Genomic DNA, 17,737 nt, shown 5'->3' on the forward strand with positions numbered 1-17,737 from the left:
TTGCTTTTCTTAACTATTGTTTGATGACATTAACTAGTGCTTAAATGGGCCTCATTTGATTAGTAAAAATCTCCCCACTGGTGCTATACTAGCGATTTGAGATGGACGACTTGTATGATCCCATCAATTACATATTTGGCAATATGATTGGCAATATGTGTCCTATCATTAACTAATCTGATCCATCCATTTGATGGGCCATGCTATTTCTGATAGTCTATGTGATATCAAGATGGAAAGATTTGTATGATTTTGGGGGCATATATATAGGAGATCAGAGCAAGGTCAATCAAGCCAACGTCTCAGATCATCTCAGGGATGAATTATTGCATCTTTTTCATTTTGGTCTTGCGTCACAATCAACTTACTTTTCTTTCCGGGCGGTGATAAATTCACCCCCTTCTATGTATGAATTGACCCCAAGTTTTCAAAATGGAAGGTACAGCCCATACCATAGGATGATCCAAACCGTCCATTTGCTGGGTCACAACGTAAATAAGTTTTGCCCCAAAAATCATTTCAATAGGTTGATCCCAACTGTCCCATCATAGAATTTTTCACAATTTGAGTCCATCTTTAGATCAGGGGTTAGAATCATCTGAACATGAGGAAAATAATGATTCATTACTTGTTTTCCCCCACTGCAAGAGGCTCTCTGTTCTAAAAAAAACCAGAGGCGTTTTGAGTTCTTATCTTACTGTTCTAATCTTGCTTTTTTTTGAAGCACAATTTGTTAGTTTGTCTGTCCAATACTAGAACAAGGTATGGCGGATTACTTACTATCCCCTCTTGTTAATGCAATCGTTGGCAAATTGGAGGAATCCATAAAAGAGATTAAATTACGGTGGGGCATTGATGAGGAGATCAAAAACCTTTCCAGCACATTATCCACAATTCAAGCTGTGCTTCAAGATGCTGAAGAACAGCAAGTAACTAGTAATGAAGTGAAAGATTGGCTTCGAAAGCTTAAGGATGTTGCATACGACGCTGATGATGTAGTGGAAGAGTTTGCAACGGACGCGCTCCGATTAAAATTGGAAGGCGGAAATCAATTCAGAAAGAGGAAGCATCAGCTATACAACTTCTTTTCTGTTCTTTTTAATTCCATCCCATTTTTGTCTCGAGATAAGACGATAGTACAGAAGATGAAGGAAATTCAGGAGAGACTGGATAAAATTGCAAAGGAGAGGCATGACCTTCATCTCAAACAAGGAGATGGAGGGAGGCGGAGTGAAATAAAAAGGCAATCGCTGACTAGCTCCTTGATAAACGAATCAAATATATTCGGTCGGGATAAGGATAAAGAGAAGATAGTAAAATTGCTACTGGATGAATCCGCATCTTCGTCGTCGTCATCTTCGTCCAAGGATATATCTGTTATTCCGATCGTAGGCATTGGGGGCCTCGGAAAGACAACTCTCGCCCAGTTTATTTACAATGATAAAAGGGTGGGAGATCATTTTTCAGGTCGAGGATGGGTCTGCGTCTCTGAAGATTTTGATATGTGTAGAATAACAAAAGCAATTATGGAATCAGTGACAAAGAACTCTTGTGATCTTAACGAAATCGATCCACTTCAAGTTAGACTCAAGGAAGAATTAAGTGGCAAGAGATTTCTACTCGTACTAGACGATGTATGGCATGTCAATCCTAATGACTGGCAGAGGCTACAGTCCCCATTCAGTTTTGGAGCAAAAGGGAGCAGAATTATAGTTACTACGCGAAGTTCTAGAGTTTCTAGAATCATGGGCACAATCCCCGACTATAATTTGGGTTGTTTAGGCGAGGACGACGGCTGGACCCTGTTTACACAACGGGCATTCATAGTGGGAAGCTCAGATGTATCTCCGAATTTAGTAGCAATTGGAAAAGAGATTGTGAAAAAGTGCAATGGCTTGCCTTTGGCAATAGAAGCTCTTGGAGGTCTCTTACGTTCAAATACTGATGAGAAAAAGTGGAGGAATATCCTTGAAAGTGATATGTGGGCAATATCAGAGATGAAAGATGATATTATTCCAATACTAAAGGTTAGCTATGATCACTTACCTGCATATCTGAAACAATGTTTTGTGTACTGCTCCCTGTTTCCAAAGGATTATGAATTTTATAAGGACACTCTAATCCAACTTTGGATTGCAGAAGGATTTATCCAATCTGAGAACCGATTGGAAGACATAGGCTCTGACTATTTTGATGACTTGACATGGAGGTCGTTCTTTAAATATTCTAGAGGGCTCCACGGATCATGCTACAAGATGCATGACTTAAATCATGACCTTGCGCAATCCGTTTCTGGTGATGAATGCTTCAGAATAAAAAATAGCATCGACTCTTCGAATATCGCTGCAAAGGTTCGTCATGCATCAGTATGGCAATGCAATGAACACTCACGAATTTTCAAGTCCTTTCATGAATCTGAGAGGCTGCGCACATTTCTGCTACCGCCAAGGTACGAAACACTCACTAAGCAAGTTGCTCATGATTTCTTCCTAAAATTGAGATGCTTACGGGTGTTAGATTTGGGTGGTACTTATATCAGAGAATTGGCAGATTCTATTGGCGAATTAAAATATTTGAGGTACCTTGATCTCTCTCATACAAATATTGCAACCTTGCCTGAATCAATTGCTAGCCTCTATAATCTGCAAACACTGAAACTTTGCTATTGCAAGCAACTTGCTGAGCTACCAAAGTCCACCAGCAACCTAATTAACTTACGGCATCTCACTTTGAAGGGTTGTAAGATATCTACGCCGCCGGAACTTGGGAAATTAATAACTCTTCAAACACTGACTATATTTGTTGTGGGCAACGAAAGTGGATGTGGAATAAGGGAGTTAAAGAACTTGACAGAGTTGAGGGGAACTATTCACATTTCAAATTTAGAAAATGTGATAGATGGGAAGGAATGCAAGGAAGCCAATTTTAAGAAGAAACAGCACCTTGATGAGTTAACGTTGGGATGGAGCAATAATAATCCACAAGATGTTGCAGTTGATGAGGAGGTACTTGAAGGCCTCGAACCTCACACCAACCTCAAAGCCCTAAAGATTTTATCATATGGTGGTGTTAGTTTCCCCAGGTGGATGATGAGCGGTAATTTGACGAATCTGAACACTGTTAGTCTCGTTGGATGTTTGAATTGCCAACAACTTCCACCCCTTGGGCAGCTACCTTTCCTCAAGAAGCTCAAGATTAATGGAATGGATGGATTGAAACATATTGAAGGTGAGTTTATTGGTGGGTCCAATAAGGTTATTAAGGGTTTTCCATCATTGGAGGAGTTAGAGCTTGTAGACATGCCGAATTTGGAGGAATGGTGTGGAGCAAGGAAAGGGGACATGCCATGCCTTGGTACACTAAAATTATCAAATTGTCCTAAGCTGCAGAGATTTCCCCACCTCCCATCCATTAGTAATTTGGAATTAGGAAAGTGTAATGAGATGGTATTGGCCTTGGTTCCTTGCCTCACTACTCTAAAGTCATTACGAATTGGCTTTATTGAAGGCTTGATATCCTTACCCCCTGGATTTCTTCAACCCTTAACCGCACTAGAGGAATTGGCGGTCACTGGCTGTAATGAGTTGGTGTCTTGGCCAAAGGAGGTCGGGTTGCATGACCTTCCTTCTCTCCAATATTTACAAATTGAGCGGTGTCCTAAACTCGAGTCATTGGGAGATGACGAGGAGGGCCTTCCCATCACGCTTAGATCTCTCGATATATCCAACGGTTGTGATAGCCTAAAGTGTACGCCTACAAGGGGGCTAGGAAAACTGAGTTCCCTCCAACATCTGGACTTGGTTACTCAATGCCCATTCTTGCCAGAGGAGGAACTGCCTGTCACTCTTCAATCCCTTAAGATATTCTCATGTTCTAATCTGAAATCCATATCCAAGGGGATTTTCAGCAACCTTACGTCCCTCAAAAAATTGAAGATTAGAAGTTGTCCGCAATTGGAGTCATTGGAGGAACTGCCCATCACTCTTCAATCCCTTGATATATTCTCATGTTGTAATCTCAAATCCATGGCCAAGGGGATTTTCAACAACCTTACGTCCCTCAAAATTTTGGAAATTAGAAATTGTCCACAATTGGAGTCATTGGCAGGCGAGGAGGAGTTACCCACCGCGCTTACATCTCTCTCGATCTCCGACTGTCCTAATCTCAAATCCCTATCCAAGGGGATGGGTAATAACCTCACCTCCCTCGAAGAATTAGATATTAATAAGTGTCCACAACTAGAGTCATTGCCAAACATCATCGGCCTCCGTGCAATGAAAATTAGAAAGTGCCCTATAATGCAGCAGTTTCCAGAGGGAATGCTCGACATGCTTACAGATCTCAGAGTTGATAATGTTGAGATCTTTTCTAAAAACCTTACATCCCTCCAAACCTTGTCTATTTCTGAATGTTCACAAATCGAATTCTCTCCAAGCATGCTACTGCCCCCCACGCTTAAAACCCTCGGTTTCTTTTCGTGTGATAATCTGAAATCCCTGCCCAAGGGGATGTTGAAGAACCTCACCTCCCTCAAAAAATTGACCATTCGTTTTTGTCCTCAACTCCTTTCCTTGCCGGAGGAAGGGCTGCCCACCACGCTTCAGAGATTACAAATTCGTGGATGTCCGGAAGTAGAGAAACAGTGTCAAAAGGACGGAGGCCAATATTGGCCCAATATCTCACACATCCCCTTCATATGGATAAATAACTCGTGGGTTTGAAGACTACTCTGGAAAAGGTACACGACTGTCTCTCCTCTTGGCTTTTGTTTTATATTTTTTTTCAGGTTCTTTAATTTTTCATTATATCTCAAAATTTCTTGTCTTAGTCTTGCCATACAGTAGATTATGACTTGTTTAAGACAAAAGGAACCCTAACTAGGATGAATTTACCTTACATGCTTCATTGAATTTATGCTCTGTTTTGAACTCTATGGTATCATTCATATTAATTGATCTTGTAGCAACTCTTCAAATCTTCTTTCATTTTATTTAGCATTGGTTTGCTTTAAATGTTATTTGATTGATGATTTCATTTGCAATTGATTACATTCCCTAAACTTCTGTTAGAACTGAGCATCAAAACTATGTTAATTTTTCATCTTGAATCTACCCCTCACACACACACACACACATTTTATTGGAATTTCAAGTTCATAAAGAAAGTGCACCTATCCATGAAAAATGAAAACAATAAGACAAAGCAAATATCCAATGACTTTCTTCTCCAACCCAAAATTGTTCATGCAGTAGAAACTTTTGAAATTCTTTATCAATAAAATGTGGGAACCCCATTAGTGCACGTAAAATCTCAAGAGACAAGACAAGGAACACATACATGCCTAACATTCAAATTAGTCATGCTTAAGAACCTCAAAAGAGATTAAAAAATGAATGCATTGATAAAGATGCATACTTCTATTACTTACGGTCAGTAAACAAAAACCCAAATTCGAAACTCTCTATTCTAGTTTTTTAGCCTAGTATGGAACACCATGATGCTAGCAAACACATAAACTCAAAAAAATTGCAGTTCCAAAATAAAATTATGTTTTACATAGTTCAAAGGAGGTTTAAATGCGGTATGTCTAGGTTGAGATATTTTAATCTAAAATCAAATTCGAAATTAGTTGATTTGATGCTAGTAGAATGCTCTTTGTTCTAGTTCTATGGATTAGGATGGAACAACGTGATGCTGAAAAAAAATCTACTCAAAGAAATTTTAGATGCCCTTACAAAATTCTATCTTACATGGTTCGAAGTAGGTTAAATGTTTTTCTTTGTTGTATGTTTGGGTTGAATTTTTCTTCTCTAAAATCAAATCTGACATTAGTTGATGATGCTAAAAGAGTGGTTCGTACATTCTTCGCCATTTATTTTCAATTTTACTTACCTAGTAGTTTACAATAAATTGTTACCTTTTTTGTAACAAAAAGAATCCAACTGGAATGAATTTACTGAGTACCCATCGCTGAATTTAAGCACTGTTCTGGCTGCTTTGGTTCTTATGGGATTTCCTTTTCTTTTCCTTTAGTGGCTTTTTCCCTTGGTGAAGTATTTGTTTTATTTTTCTCTGTTCTCCTTTTTCAATTAGTTTCAGTCTCTCAAGAAGAAAAGAACTGTCTGTATTAAGAATTTGATCAATGTGTGTAACTAAGATCTATGCACAGTTAACTTTAACAATGTCAAACAAGCCACCATGGATTTTTATTGAGCTTTCTATTCATTGGTCGTTACTTGTCATCATATCTTTGTATCTTTTTTATTGGTGATTTAGTTTGCAATTAGTTACATTCCATATGCTTATAAGAAGATGGAGTGGTGTCTAAAGGTTTCTCTTGTGCATTTGTTACACCAACTTCTATTAGAACTTAGCATCAACATTTAATTAATTTTCCAACTTGCATGTACCTCTTTCTCTATCTCTCCCTTTTCCTCACACGCACACACACACACACACATTGATTTTTTTTGCTAAATAAGGAAAATTAAAAATACAGACACACAAACACACTGGCATATTGACTTCTTTTTTGTTAAATAAGAAATAGTTAAAAGCGCACACACACAAACATACATGTTAACTTAAAATGCTTTATTGGACCTTTCTTAGTTGCAACTTTTTACTGCCCTAAAGTTTCTCCAATTTATTTCAAAATCTCACCTACTCTTTTAGTTTAGGCCTACCAAATAAAGAATGATAAAGAAGTTGGAGGTTATATCCTAGCTTACCTTTAAAAAAAAAAAAATGATCCCTGCCTCTTTCCATATGTTTCCCCTTCTCCATGATTTTTGGATGCCTTTATCCATTCACCGAGGTTAGTCAAAAGTATCAGTTGGGACTAAAGAATAGTAAACCTCAATTTCTCTCTATTGCTTTTCATTTCCTCATTTTCTTTGTTTCACTTTCTTACAAAACAAAAGAAATAATTAATTTTACTGGAATTTCAGGTTCATTAAGAAAGGACACTAATCCATGAAAAATTAAAAGAAAAGGCAAGGTGAAAATTACACCACTTTCTTCTCCCCAATCCAATCATTTCTTTAATTTTTTCATTATATCTCAAAATTTTTTGTCTTGGTCTTTGCCTGATATAAAGTAGATTATGACTTGTTTGAGACAAATGAACCCTAAATAGGATGAATTTACCTTATATTCTTCATTGAATTTATGCTCTGTTTTGGGCCCTTTGATTTTTGTTCCTTGGTGGAGTGTTTGTTGTACTTTTCTTTGTTTTCATTTTTCAATAAGTTTCAACTAATCCTTGAAAAAAGAAAAAGTATCTTTGTATACATTACTTCATAATTTCATCATTGTATGAATGTAAGATCTATGCATAATTAACTTTTAACAAAGTCAAACCAGCCACCATGGATTTTTATTGTCCTTACTACTCATTAGTTGTTCCTTGTCATTATTTCTTGGTATCATTCATATTAATTCATCTTGTAGCTAAAATTTTAGGCATTCAACTATTCAAATCTTCTTCCGTTTTATTTAGTGTTGGTTTGGTTTACATGTTATTTGATTGCTGATTTCATTTGCAATTGATTACATTCTTTATGCTTAACTTCTGGTAGAGCTGAGCATCAAAACTCTGTTATTTTTCATCTTACACACACACACACACGCACATGCACGGATAGATTTTATTGGAATTTCAAGTTCATAAAAAACAAAAGTAGCTTGCATCAGAAGCCATCCAATGAGACTATGTTTTGCCTTGAATGTGGTCTTTCCATTCATTACCCGAGTTGATTCGGATTTGATCTAGCCACTTCTTAGTTTGATATTGTTGAACATTCTGCACTAGTGAGCATTTCTGTTTATTATGGTATTTTAGTTTTTTGGTAATTTCTTTTATGCAAAATACATTGTCAAGCTCATTAATAGAACAAAGAAAAATAGATTATTCTCCCCTATGGAGGATTTCTCTCCTCTATCTCTCTGTCTCTCTTATATGACTATAGATGATATTACACCATTCCATAGCATAGGGATCAAGTTCCCTTAACAAGGGATTGAGTTTAACCTCGTATTAGATACATAGTTTTCCTTCTTACACCCTTCGAAGCCGTAGATCTTTTTTCCTCTTCTATATAGTTCTCTATTCCATCTTCTTTTCAAAACCCTAATCCATCTGTCTCCAAAAATGGAAATTCCACACAGATCATACTCTCCTTTTTCAAAAATTTTACCAAAATTTTGTTATTGCCTTACTATAGACTCTTCCATGTTCTATGAGTACAAGGTCATTCAATTCGTTTTTATTCAGTTACGTTTTTCTGAATACCCATTATCATTTGAATTATTTACTTGTTTAGATGTTGCTTTAGTTGAACATGCAGCGGAAAGAATTTTCATCCTGTAGATTTCTACAACTTTAAATTCCATGACTTTATTTATCTCAAAATTGTTATGTTTTTGCATTCCATCTAAGCAATAAATCAAAGACGTGCCAAATTGACGTGAAGTTCATGTAATATATATGTCAACTTACATGCTAATCTTTTCATTCAGGTTCAGAGAATTCAGCGGGCACTATTCTCTTATGGAACAATACAAATGGCATATTATCTAAATATGCAGTCTGGAATGGATCTTGAACATCATGTAAGTATAGAATTTAATAACCAATAGGTACCTCCATACAAACAAAGTCATGCTTGGTTGCTATGCAATTCATGATTTCTTTCTTACAAACCACAAAGATAAATCTGCATACATTTTGATGCTGACAAACTATTTTCTCTGTCTATTTAATAAGTGAAGAACACAGCATCTTCCATCAGCATGTTGTCCTTTCTTTTTGTATTGTTATATTGGTCTGATGCTTCAGGACTTCCAAAAGGAGCCTCGTGAACTGTCTTTTGACCGAATATGTGGTTCGTTTTTTAGAATAGAAACAAAAAAAAAAAGGAAGAAGAAACAAGTTCAGAGGTTGAATTGCAATATTCTTAATAGCTACCACAAATTCAAATAGCCAATAATGAAATCTCCATTACCAATTCTATGTAAAATGCCTCTACATGCATAGCCAAAATTGTTTCTTGAAGCTCCGTCTTTGTTAACAATTTTTATTTGCTTTGCTAGTGTGTATTGTGTGTAACTTTCTACTAAAGCGTACGTGGGCAGGGATTGCAACGCAAAGCCATTGGCACAATCCCTAAGTCTTGTTCAATCATTGAAAGACTGCTGCTTCAGATGCAACAAAGAAACTGTAATATGCTTTTCAACACCAAAACCATGTTTTGTCCGGCCCTAGAAATCTTACTAGTTGAGCCCTTTTGGGTTCTTCAGCTGTTGATCCTACCACCAATTTATCTTCAATTGTGCGTATTGTATGGTATGAATTTATAGTTTGCATCATTTCATTGGAAGCTTTGCTCCCTAGATGAATAGGAGTTGTAGAAATCTTTTTTTATTTTTATTTTTTTATTTTTTATTTTTTTAAAGACATAGGGTATCCCCACACCAAGTTTTAGGGCAGGACTATTCCCTACAGATGTGCGCAATCACCCTAGATAAATAGGAGTTGTAGAAATTTGACAGCCTAATTCAATCTCACGTACAAAAGGAACAAAAAAAACTAATATAATGATAACAATGTTTTATTCTGTTTGAAAATGGTGCCTACATCCATGGGAGAGACGACAATATTTAAATATATGAAAAACAGATAAACAAAGATTACAACAGATTAATGAAGTAGAACTCTTGGTGGCTCTTTGTATCTTCAAGGAAGAACTATTCCTAAATCTTATAGTCAAAGGTGATCCACGCCAATTGATGTAGTAGAAGAATGTCCTATGGACCTTGGAGATTAGCAAAATGGCTGTCAGAATTCTATCTATACAAATTTAGTCCAACATTCTTCAACTACATTTCGACATCTGTTAAAGATACTGCAAATAGGAACCAAAGGAGAGAGCGTGGAGCGCTCTTCGCGGAGCATTGAGAACACCCTCCCCTTGCAGTAGTTCATGGTGGTACACATCAGAGGGGTTGTTGTTCCTGTCCGCATCCTGCTACATCTATCCAAGCAGCGAAAGTTTCATCCATTTTGTGCTGCTGTTTTGTTTCAGGCACTATTTTCCTGATGGCAGGTTCTTTGAGATTTAGTTTTTCTTAGGCATAGTGGTTGGGTTATAGATTTGTTAGTACTTTTTAGTCACCTGCTTGGTATCTTCTTTGTTGAGACATCTCGTTCCATTTTGCTGTACCACAGGGTTTTATTTTCAAATGATATATTTTTATCTTTAAAATAATAATGTAGCCTGGGCATCTGGTTGTATTAAAAAAGATTACCAGGTTTTAGTCATGACGTTGAGTTGAGTTGAGTTGACATGGCTAGTCACCCTACTGAATAAAATGGCTGCAAGACATTCTAAAATATTGGATAAAACTTATTTTACTTGTAGTAAAATAGGACAATAAATTCAGATTCTCAATAAATTATTTTTTATTTTCAGTTTTGGAAACTTGGGGGCTGATAATTCCATGTTATCCAAGCCTCAAACAAAGACACGGTTCGGAGCAACTGGCGAAGGTGTTGGGACCACTCTTCACAACCCTATCAGTCAATATGAATCCCAATTGTTCCAATACTCGGGCATATGGGTGTGTGGCACTATGAGTGCGTGGAGCTGGCATTCACTTTGTAACTTCTAATAATTCTTTGATATTGGCTTTATATTCAAGGAAACATTATTGTACTAACACAGAATCTGTATAAATATATTAAAAAACGCATAATAGTGAGAGACTGCAAATTTTAGCAAATACAAAAATAATTTACTGACATTCATATTATTGTTAACCTACCACTAAATAACAGCGTAAGTAGTGACACAATCTGATTATGTAGCCTGCAATGTAACACTGAAATATATTGACAATCCCGTATTCTTGTATATGAGAGCAGAGCAATATATTAAAGTCTGTCCATGATTACTTATATTATTAGGTTGCATTGGAAGTTCAAAAGGTTATAAATTTGCTAATAAAAACCTCTACATATTGGCCCATACCTCCTACTGACAAGTAGAAAATCTAAACTAAAGAAATCTAGATGCCAAACATGTAATCAACAATCCGGAGAGTTGCAAAGTAAATGTTTGCATAACTTATTAAATGTCTGTCTCCTAATGATAGTACTTTCAGTACCCAATAGCTTAAGCATTGCTGCTTTAGGCACCTCTCAGCTGGTGTGTTCTGTTAGAGCATAAGTTTGGACTTGAAGAGGACCCTATTGGGTTGTTTTACCATGAAAATTGCTTGATTTACTATTTGAAGTGGACTATTATAGAATAATATAAGAGAAATGACAATATTTTATTGTACCCTGAAAATTGCTTGATTTATGATTTGAAATGACAATACTTGGTCTCTACCTCCTCTTATAAGTTAGGCATTTCTCTTAACTCTGTCCAAATTCTTGAGTTGTGAGATTAGGTAAATTAAGCTACGCTCATCATTTATGATCCATGGCTCACTCAATTAGAACCCTAACTACTTCAATGAAATTAGTTCCAAGGATGCTATTAATCGTTGCGCTGGAACAATTTGGTCGAGAGTTTGTCCAGTCATCTCAATGAGGAATTTAGCTATGCCACCCGCTGACCTTACACTATGAGTACTGTTGTAGCAAAGCCAACGGGAAGATCAATCCCCGGGCCCAATCTAGGCTATTAGCCAGGGTCAAGATGGATGAAGGGGTTGTCAGGGAGCTTTATAAGGAATTGTAGGATCCATAGCTGGAAATACTCAATCTTCAAGGCATATACTTTTAGCTGCTCAATTTCATTTTGAAGGATTTCTGTTCAATTTTTTCTATCTTTCCACTTTGGTTGGATTCCTCAAGATACAATCTGATGGCTTGGTAACACGTATTCCTTCTTTGGATGCAAAGTTATATTATGGTAGGATTTGCTGCTTCTTATCCTTTTGGAGTCATGGAAGAAGAGGTATACGAGAAGGTTCAAAGAATGTTGCAAGTTATGCCTCCCCCCATCGTCAAAGGATATATGTGTTATTCCGATAGTCGGAATTGGGGCCCTTGGAAAGACAACTCTTTCCCAACTTATTTACAATGATAAAAGGGTGGAAGATCATTTTCAAGTTCGAGGATGGGTTTGTGTCTCTGAAGATTTTGATATTTGTAGAATAACAAAAGCAATTTTTGAATCAATGACAAAGAAACGTTGTTGTCTTAACGAAATCGATCCACTTCAAGTTAGCCTCAAGGAAGTATTGAGTTGCAAGAGATTTCTACTCGTCTTAGACGATGTATGGAATGACTGTGACTGGCAGAGGCTACAGGCCCCATTCAGTTTTGGTGCAAAAGGAAGTAGAATCACTACAACAAATCTAGGCTTTCCCAACCGACTTTAGTTATGTCAGTAGCGAAAAATTCACCTTTTCCCTACCCATCCTTTTATATCAGTACGAAAATACTTCATATCCCTACAGGTGTTAGTTTTATCTGTAGGGATATAGTGTCTACCTAAGGATTACTATGCAATTCGTAGGGAAATCCTGAGCGATATGCCTACGGTACTCCTTTCCCTACAGGAATCAGTAGTTTTTCGTAGGGAAATACCGAGTTTTGCCTTCTTAAAAAATTTCTGTAGGTAGGGTTTCTTTTGCCACAAGAGGCTTTGCTTGGGAACCATTTCATAGATTTCTGTTTGTTACTTTCTCCTTTTCGTTGTGATTTTGGAATTAATCATGTTTTTGTTCTTTTTTTGTTCTTTTTATTGACCGTTTTGAATATTCTTTTGGTGCCCAGCACCCACATGCTCATTTGCTAATGGTTTGTTGAATCGATTTTATATTTTAATTTGGATGCTAGGACTGTTATTCAATCCTAGTTTCTGCCTTTTCTTTTCTTATGGTTTTTCTTTTCTTATGGTTCGAAGGAATTTAGGAAGAAAAACACAAATTTGGGGTTGAAAATCCGAACCCTTGTTATACACCGAGATTGACTTTTGCTGCAAGAGATGTTAGTATGGAAATCAGATCAGATTATCAAAAACTCTCCCCGTAAGAAAGCGACTTGGGGTTGCATTAGAAGGATTTTGGACTTAGAACCCTAGGTTTTTTCCTTGGATTTTATTTTCCTCATCTTTAAAGTTTTATGGTTTCAGGTGTGTCATTGATTTTTTCTGTACTTTCTCTTTTGTTTGTATTGCTGTAATCAATGCTTATGATTTTCTTTCGTGCTTTGTCTTTCTTTCTGAAATTTCTATTTTCATTGCTATGGTCAGCACTTGATGGCAAATACAAAGAGGCTTTTTGTAAAACCCATTGAACTCTGTTTTTGCTACTCTTTTTGTCATTTTTTGTTGTTTTCAATGGTAACTAACTTTGAGCTGAGGAGATATCCTTTGGTGACCAAAAAACATAGTTATTATCCACATGCATTTCTTGCCATTGATACGGACCATTTTGAATATGACAGGTTTTATACACTCTGTGATCTCATTTCAGACAATTGTATCATAACAATGGAGTTTTGAATTAAAATGTTAGAATTGTATCTTAGTTTTGCTTCCCTTTTCATGGCACACCATGTCTTACTTAGGGATTATCCCCACTATATACTGCTAAAATCTGTTATGGTATTCCTCTCTCTTTTCATGTGTGGCCTATGCATCCGATCAGGAAAGATCATCTTTGATTCTTATGACTTCAGAATTGTTATTCTGGTTCCGAGTTTGGTTGATCTGTATGTAAATGATTGTGCATAACACTCATCTAAAAGATGGAATTAACTGTCTTTCTCAGTATGCCGGCTTGCAGCTAATGATGAGCAATAGTAAGTTGGTCACATGGAACTTTAGATAACATAGAGCATGTATGTACTTCATAGCAGGGAGCTAATTGGGGTGTGTAGGGGGAGCTAATTCACATATATGATAAATTCCTTTTTGTCTAGGTGACAATACATATCCCTGTACGTGGATCACTTTAGAGTGATAACTAAATGATCAAAATTAATTAGGAGCGGTAGCTACTAATGTAGCTAAAATTATTTCTTTCTTGTTCTTAATAAGCTATCAAAGCTGGGAAATAAGACCTGTCTAAGGCTTTTGATCTTTTAAGCACCTATCTGGCCATGGTGGGTCCCTCTTGCTGGACTATGTGGACATATGGTAGGTCCGACTAATACTCCAATTTGGAACTTGATGGGCACATGGGATCAAGTATACAAGGTAAGGCATGACCAACGTAACATAATGAGTGCTACATTCGGTTGATTCAGATTCTAGCTAGCAGGTCAGCCCATACATGGATGATCCTAACCATCCAAGTAGACTGTCATAAAACATACAGGTGATACCCTTATAATTCTGTTTCCCTAGTAATGATGAACTTCAACTTGAGGTTAGCCCCTCATTTGTTGGATTGTTAGGGAGATGATTAGCATTTTTAATGCATGACTTCCCTGGGAACTTTATGAGTCTAAAAACTTTATCCGTCTTTTAGATATTTTGCTCATAATAACTTCAAACTTGATTTTGAAATTTGAGTTTTCTAAAATTAATTTTCCATTTCAGACGAGGTATTTAATTTTGATCCACTTATCCTTTTGGTCACTGATGAGGTTTTATTTACAACTTAAATCATTTTATCTTATTATATGTATGTGTCCTTTTGCAGGTTTTCAATGATTTTGTTCTTTGGAAGACCTATTTCCTAGCAAGAGTCTGGCAGATGGTTTCAAGAGGGTTCAGGCCCTCCGTATTCTTTCTCAACAGGTAAAACGTGAAAGCCTTTGGAGCTGCATCAGGTTTGATCATGGTTTATTTGACATTCTTCATGCTATTAGCCAATAATGAGAACTATACAGCCGTAGCATATAGCTCTTATTAATTTTCAGTTAACTGGTAATTTTTACATTGTTAAGGACATCAATTCTGCATCTCTGTTTGATATAGTTCACAATGGCTCTTAATGTTGTTTAGAACATTCGCAATGCCATGTCGCCCGCTGGTTTGTGGCATATGAATGATCCGTGTGAGCCGAATAATGTTTTCACAATTATTCTTCTCTTTCATTTTTCTTGACCCTCATAGTTCTTTCTACCAGAATATGTCAAGTTCATGAGGTTTAGGTTTGTGGTTAGTAAAAGTGGCACCGAAATGTCAGCCTTTTGAGAAAAAAATAAAAGGTTTCCTTGTTTCATTACATATTTATTTCTTGAGTAATCCTCATACTAGAAGGTGATATGAATTATGTTCCTATTATAATGCTCGGATATATTGTTTCAGCTAAGAGCTCATCTGACAGACATCTGTTTCTATAACTGAATCTATTCACTCTGGTACTTCACATTCCTCCATTTATAGTTTATGATATAGTGTCTTCTAATATTATTTAGTTATATGTAGTTATTCTACTGCACTCTAGATGATTTTGTGCTTGCAATTACACTTTTTGAAAGCTATGTAACATGCTTGCTGTCATTTCCTATTTCTAACTGAATTGTTAGTCTTAGACGCTATAGACTGTATTGTGTCTCCATTGTTGTTGGGAATCCCTCGAGGCCTTATCATATCGACATGGGTCATGGGAGTGATTTAACGTGGATATAGCATGACGCTCCATGCACTAGCTGTGCCAAGGTACTCTCCAATTGGCAGTTCAAGATTCTTATCAAATTCCAGCACTCTCCAATTGGCAGTTCAAGATTCTTATCAAATTCCAATTCTTCATTTAATTAAAGTTCAAGTGGTCAAACTCGTAAACATTATTTTTTTTGTCCATCTGGACACCATGGTGTCTAATTGTGTGAATGATGAACTAGCACTTAATAGGTGATATCACACTCTCTAAGATTTAATTCCACGATTGGTTTGTTGCAAGCATGATAATCTTTGATAGTGAGAAGAATGATGGCCACATTTGAACAAATTTATCAGCCTTATCCTCTTTTATAGGTCCCTGTGTACACTCTGGATGTGCATGGTCTGTCTTGCTTGTTTTGTTAGGCTTGTACAAGTATTGTTTACTTCGTCTCTCACTTGTCTGAGTTGACAGGTAAAATGTAGACATGGTCTTCTTGCGATAATTGGTTTCAGAAAAAAACAAAAAACATCAGTCATACTCTAATGGAGACAATTTATGTAGGGACCACATCCTCTTTAAAGGCATACCAAAGGGAAAATAGTGACCGCGAGGGATTCTTTGAGCCTCAAATTTCAAAGAGATCAGAATCATGGATGTTGTCTCTTGTCAAGGCGACTATGCGATGGAATATTCAGATAATAGCTCCTCCATGGATCATTAAATGAAAGTTAATTCATGTATTAGTTTGCAATATTCATTTATAGGTGTGCATATGGTCAGCAAGGTCAAGTTTTAGTCTCTTCTGCAATGACTGATGCGATTATTGGACTTAGCGGACCAGCACATAGCTTCCCTTCTTAGCTGGCAAGTCAGTGTATCATCATCAATATGGGATACTTGGACATAGCTTAGTTTCAATGTATATTTTGATGTGATATATAAGGGAGATGAATTGAATGAGCCTATTTCTTGACTCTTGCATTACATAAAACAAAATATATAATCTACCCAATGTGTCTCTTTTGTAAATATGGCCATTGATGTTTTTAATATTACTTGTGTTTCTTGTGGTCGTATAAATGTGCAACGCATGCATTTTTTCTACTATATGTTGTAGTTGTTTCCGTATCATTCATTTTGAAGATCATTCATTCTGAAAGCGTAATGTATGCTGTGTATTCTTGTATATATAATTTCTGCGGAGAATCGGCTAAGAACTTCATTCTTTTTAACTTTTTGTTTGGCAGGATATGTCACATACCGTTGCTTCTAAAGAGGTTCAGTGCCTGCATAGCCATCCATCTCAAAGAGTTCAACATTCAACTGAAAATCACATGGAGTTCTGGAGTAATTGATGATGAGGATCGAGGAGATGATGAGGACATGATGAAGATGGTGTTATATAAATCATTAGATGATGAATGTTTAACAATGCTGTATTTTGTCAAGTTCAGTTGAGGGAACAATATCGGGACTTTTGTTATTAATGAATTTTTGTAATTTTAAAAATATTCAATTAAAATAGTTAAGTTTTTATATATTTGTATATTTTGGGGGAAAATGGATGTTATAACTGTGGAAATTTTGATGTTATATATAATGTGTGTGAATGTACAGATCCACTAGGTCACAAAGAATTGATACTTAATGGATTAAAAAAATAGGAAAGGCTATCCCTACGGATTTATTGTTGAAATTCAGTAGGGAAAAGCCATCCCTACTAAACTCCAAGGTTTTTGTTTTAGGATGGGCTGGTGGCGCACGAAAAGGTTACTACACTTGATTTACTGAAAAGAAAGTGCTTCCATTTGGAAAATCGGTGTATCCTTTGCTTGTGAGCTGAGTCGTCTTCAAATCATTTTATTTATCCACTGAGAGTTGCGAGATGAGTTTGGTATTGTATTCTCAAAATCTTTGGCATTCAATTTACTTTCCCATAGCCATTCAAAGGGCTTTTGGGTAGCTAGGGGGAAAATGATCATATTCCCTTGTCTTTCATTCCTTTTGTTGTGATTTGGGAGATTTGGAAGGAGTATAACTCGAGGAATTTTGACTACAAATGCTCTTCTCATATCAAAGTCTTTTGGGTTGTCATAGGCCTCCTGATTTATCAGGCTGCTGTTAGAAAAGAGTCCAAGGGCTACAGGGTTCAAAATATGCACCG

At 36.5% G+C, this 17,737-nt stretch overlaps 2 protein-coding genes across 3 annotated transcripts; both read left to right on the top strand.

Annotated features, from left to right (window-relative positions):
* The first annotated feature begins 764 nt into the window (after window positions 1–764).
* LOC143850539 (putative disease resistance protein RGA3) lies at window positions 765–1,732 on the top strand. Its single transcript, XM_077359781.1, has 2 exons — window positions 765–1,605; window positions 1,665–1,732. Exons 1-2 carry the CDS (start codon window positions 765–767, stop codon window positions 1,730–1,732), a joined length of 909 nt encoding a protein of 302 aa, XP_077215896.1.
* Window positions 1,731–17,111, top strand: LOC143851998 (putative disease resistance protein RGA4). Of its 2 annotated transcripts, none has more exons than XM_077361511.1 (4): window positions 1,731–4,738; window positions 8,521–8,613; window positions 14,665–14,762; window positions 16,135–17,111. In XM_077361511.1, the coding sequence occupies exon 1, from the start codon at window positions 1,746–1,748 to the stop codon at window positions 4,719–4,721; it is 2,976 nt and encodes a 991-aa protein (XP_077217626.1). In that variant the 5' UTR covers window positions 1,731–1,745; the 3' UTR covers window positions 4,722–4,738; window positions 8,521–8,613; window positions 14,665–14,762; window positions 16,135–17,111. The 2 variants fall into 2 exon arrangements, with proteins under 2 accessions (XP_077217626.1, XP_077217625.1); XM_077361510.1 differs by having other exon boundaries at window positions 16,821–17,111.
* Window positions 17,112–17,737: the final 626 nt, after the last annotated feature.

This window comes from Tasmannia lanceolata, unplaced genomic scaffold (assembly GCF_043159265.1).
Source record: "Tasmannia lanceolata isolate RefF3 unplaced genomic scaffold, GAP_Taslan_0.1 ptg000018l, whole genome shotgun sequence".
In the NCBI taxonomy this organism is placed as follows: domain Eukaryota; kingdom Viridiplantae; phylum Streptophyta; class Magnoliopsida; order Canellales; family Winteraceae; genus Tasmannia; species Tasmannia lanceolata.

Coding starts and splice junctions, on each gene's coding strand:
- LOC143850539 (XM_077359781.1), top strand. CDS start 765: ATGGCGGATTACTTACTATCCCCTCTTGTTAATGCAATCGTTGGCAAA. Junction 1,606..1,664: donor ACTCAAGGAAGAATTAAGTG/GCAAGAGATTTC, acceptor AATGACTGGCAG/AGGCTACAGTCCCCATTCAG.
- LOC143851998 (XM_077361511.1), top strand. CDS start 1,746: ATGGGCACAATCCCCGACTATAATTTGGGTTGTTTAGGCGAGGACGAC.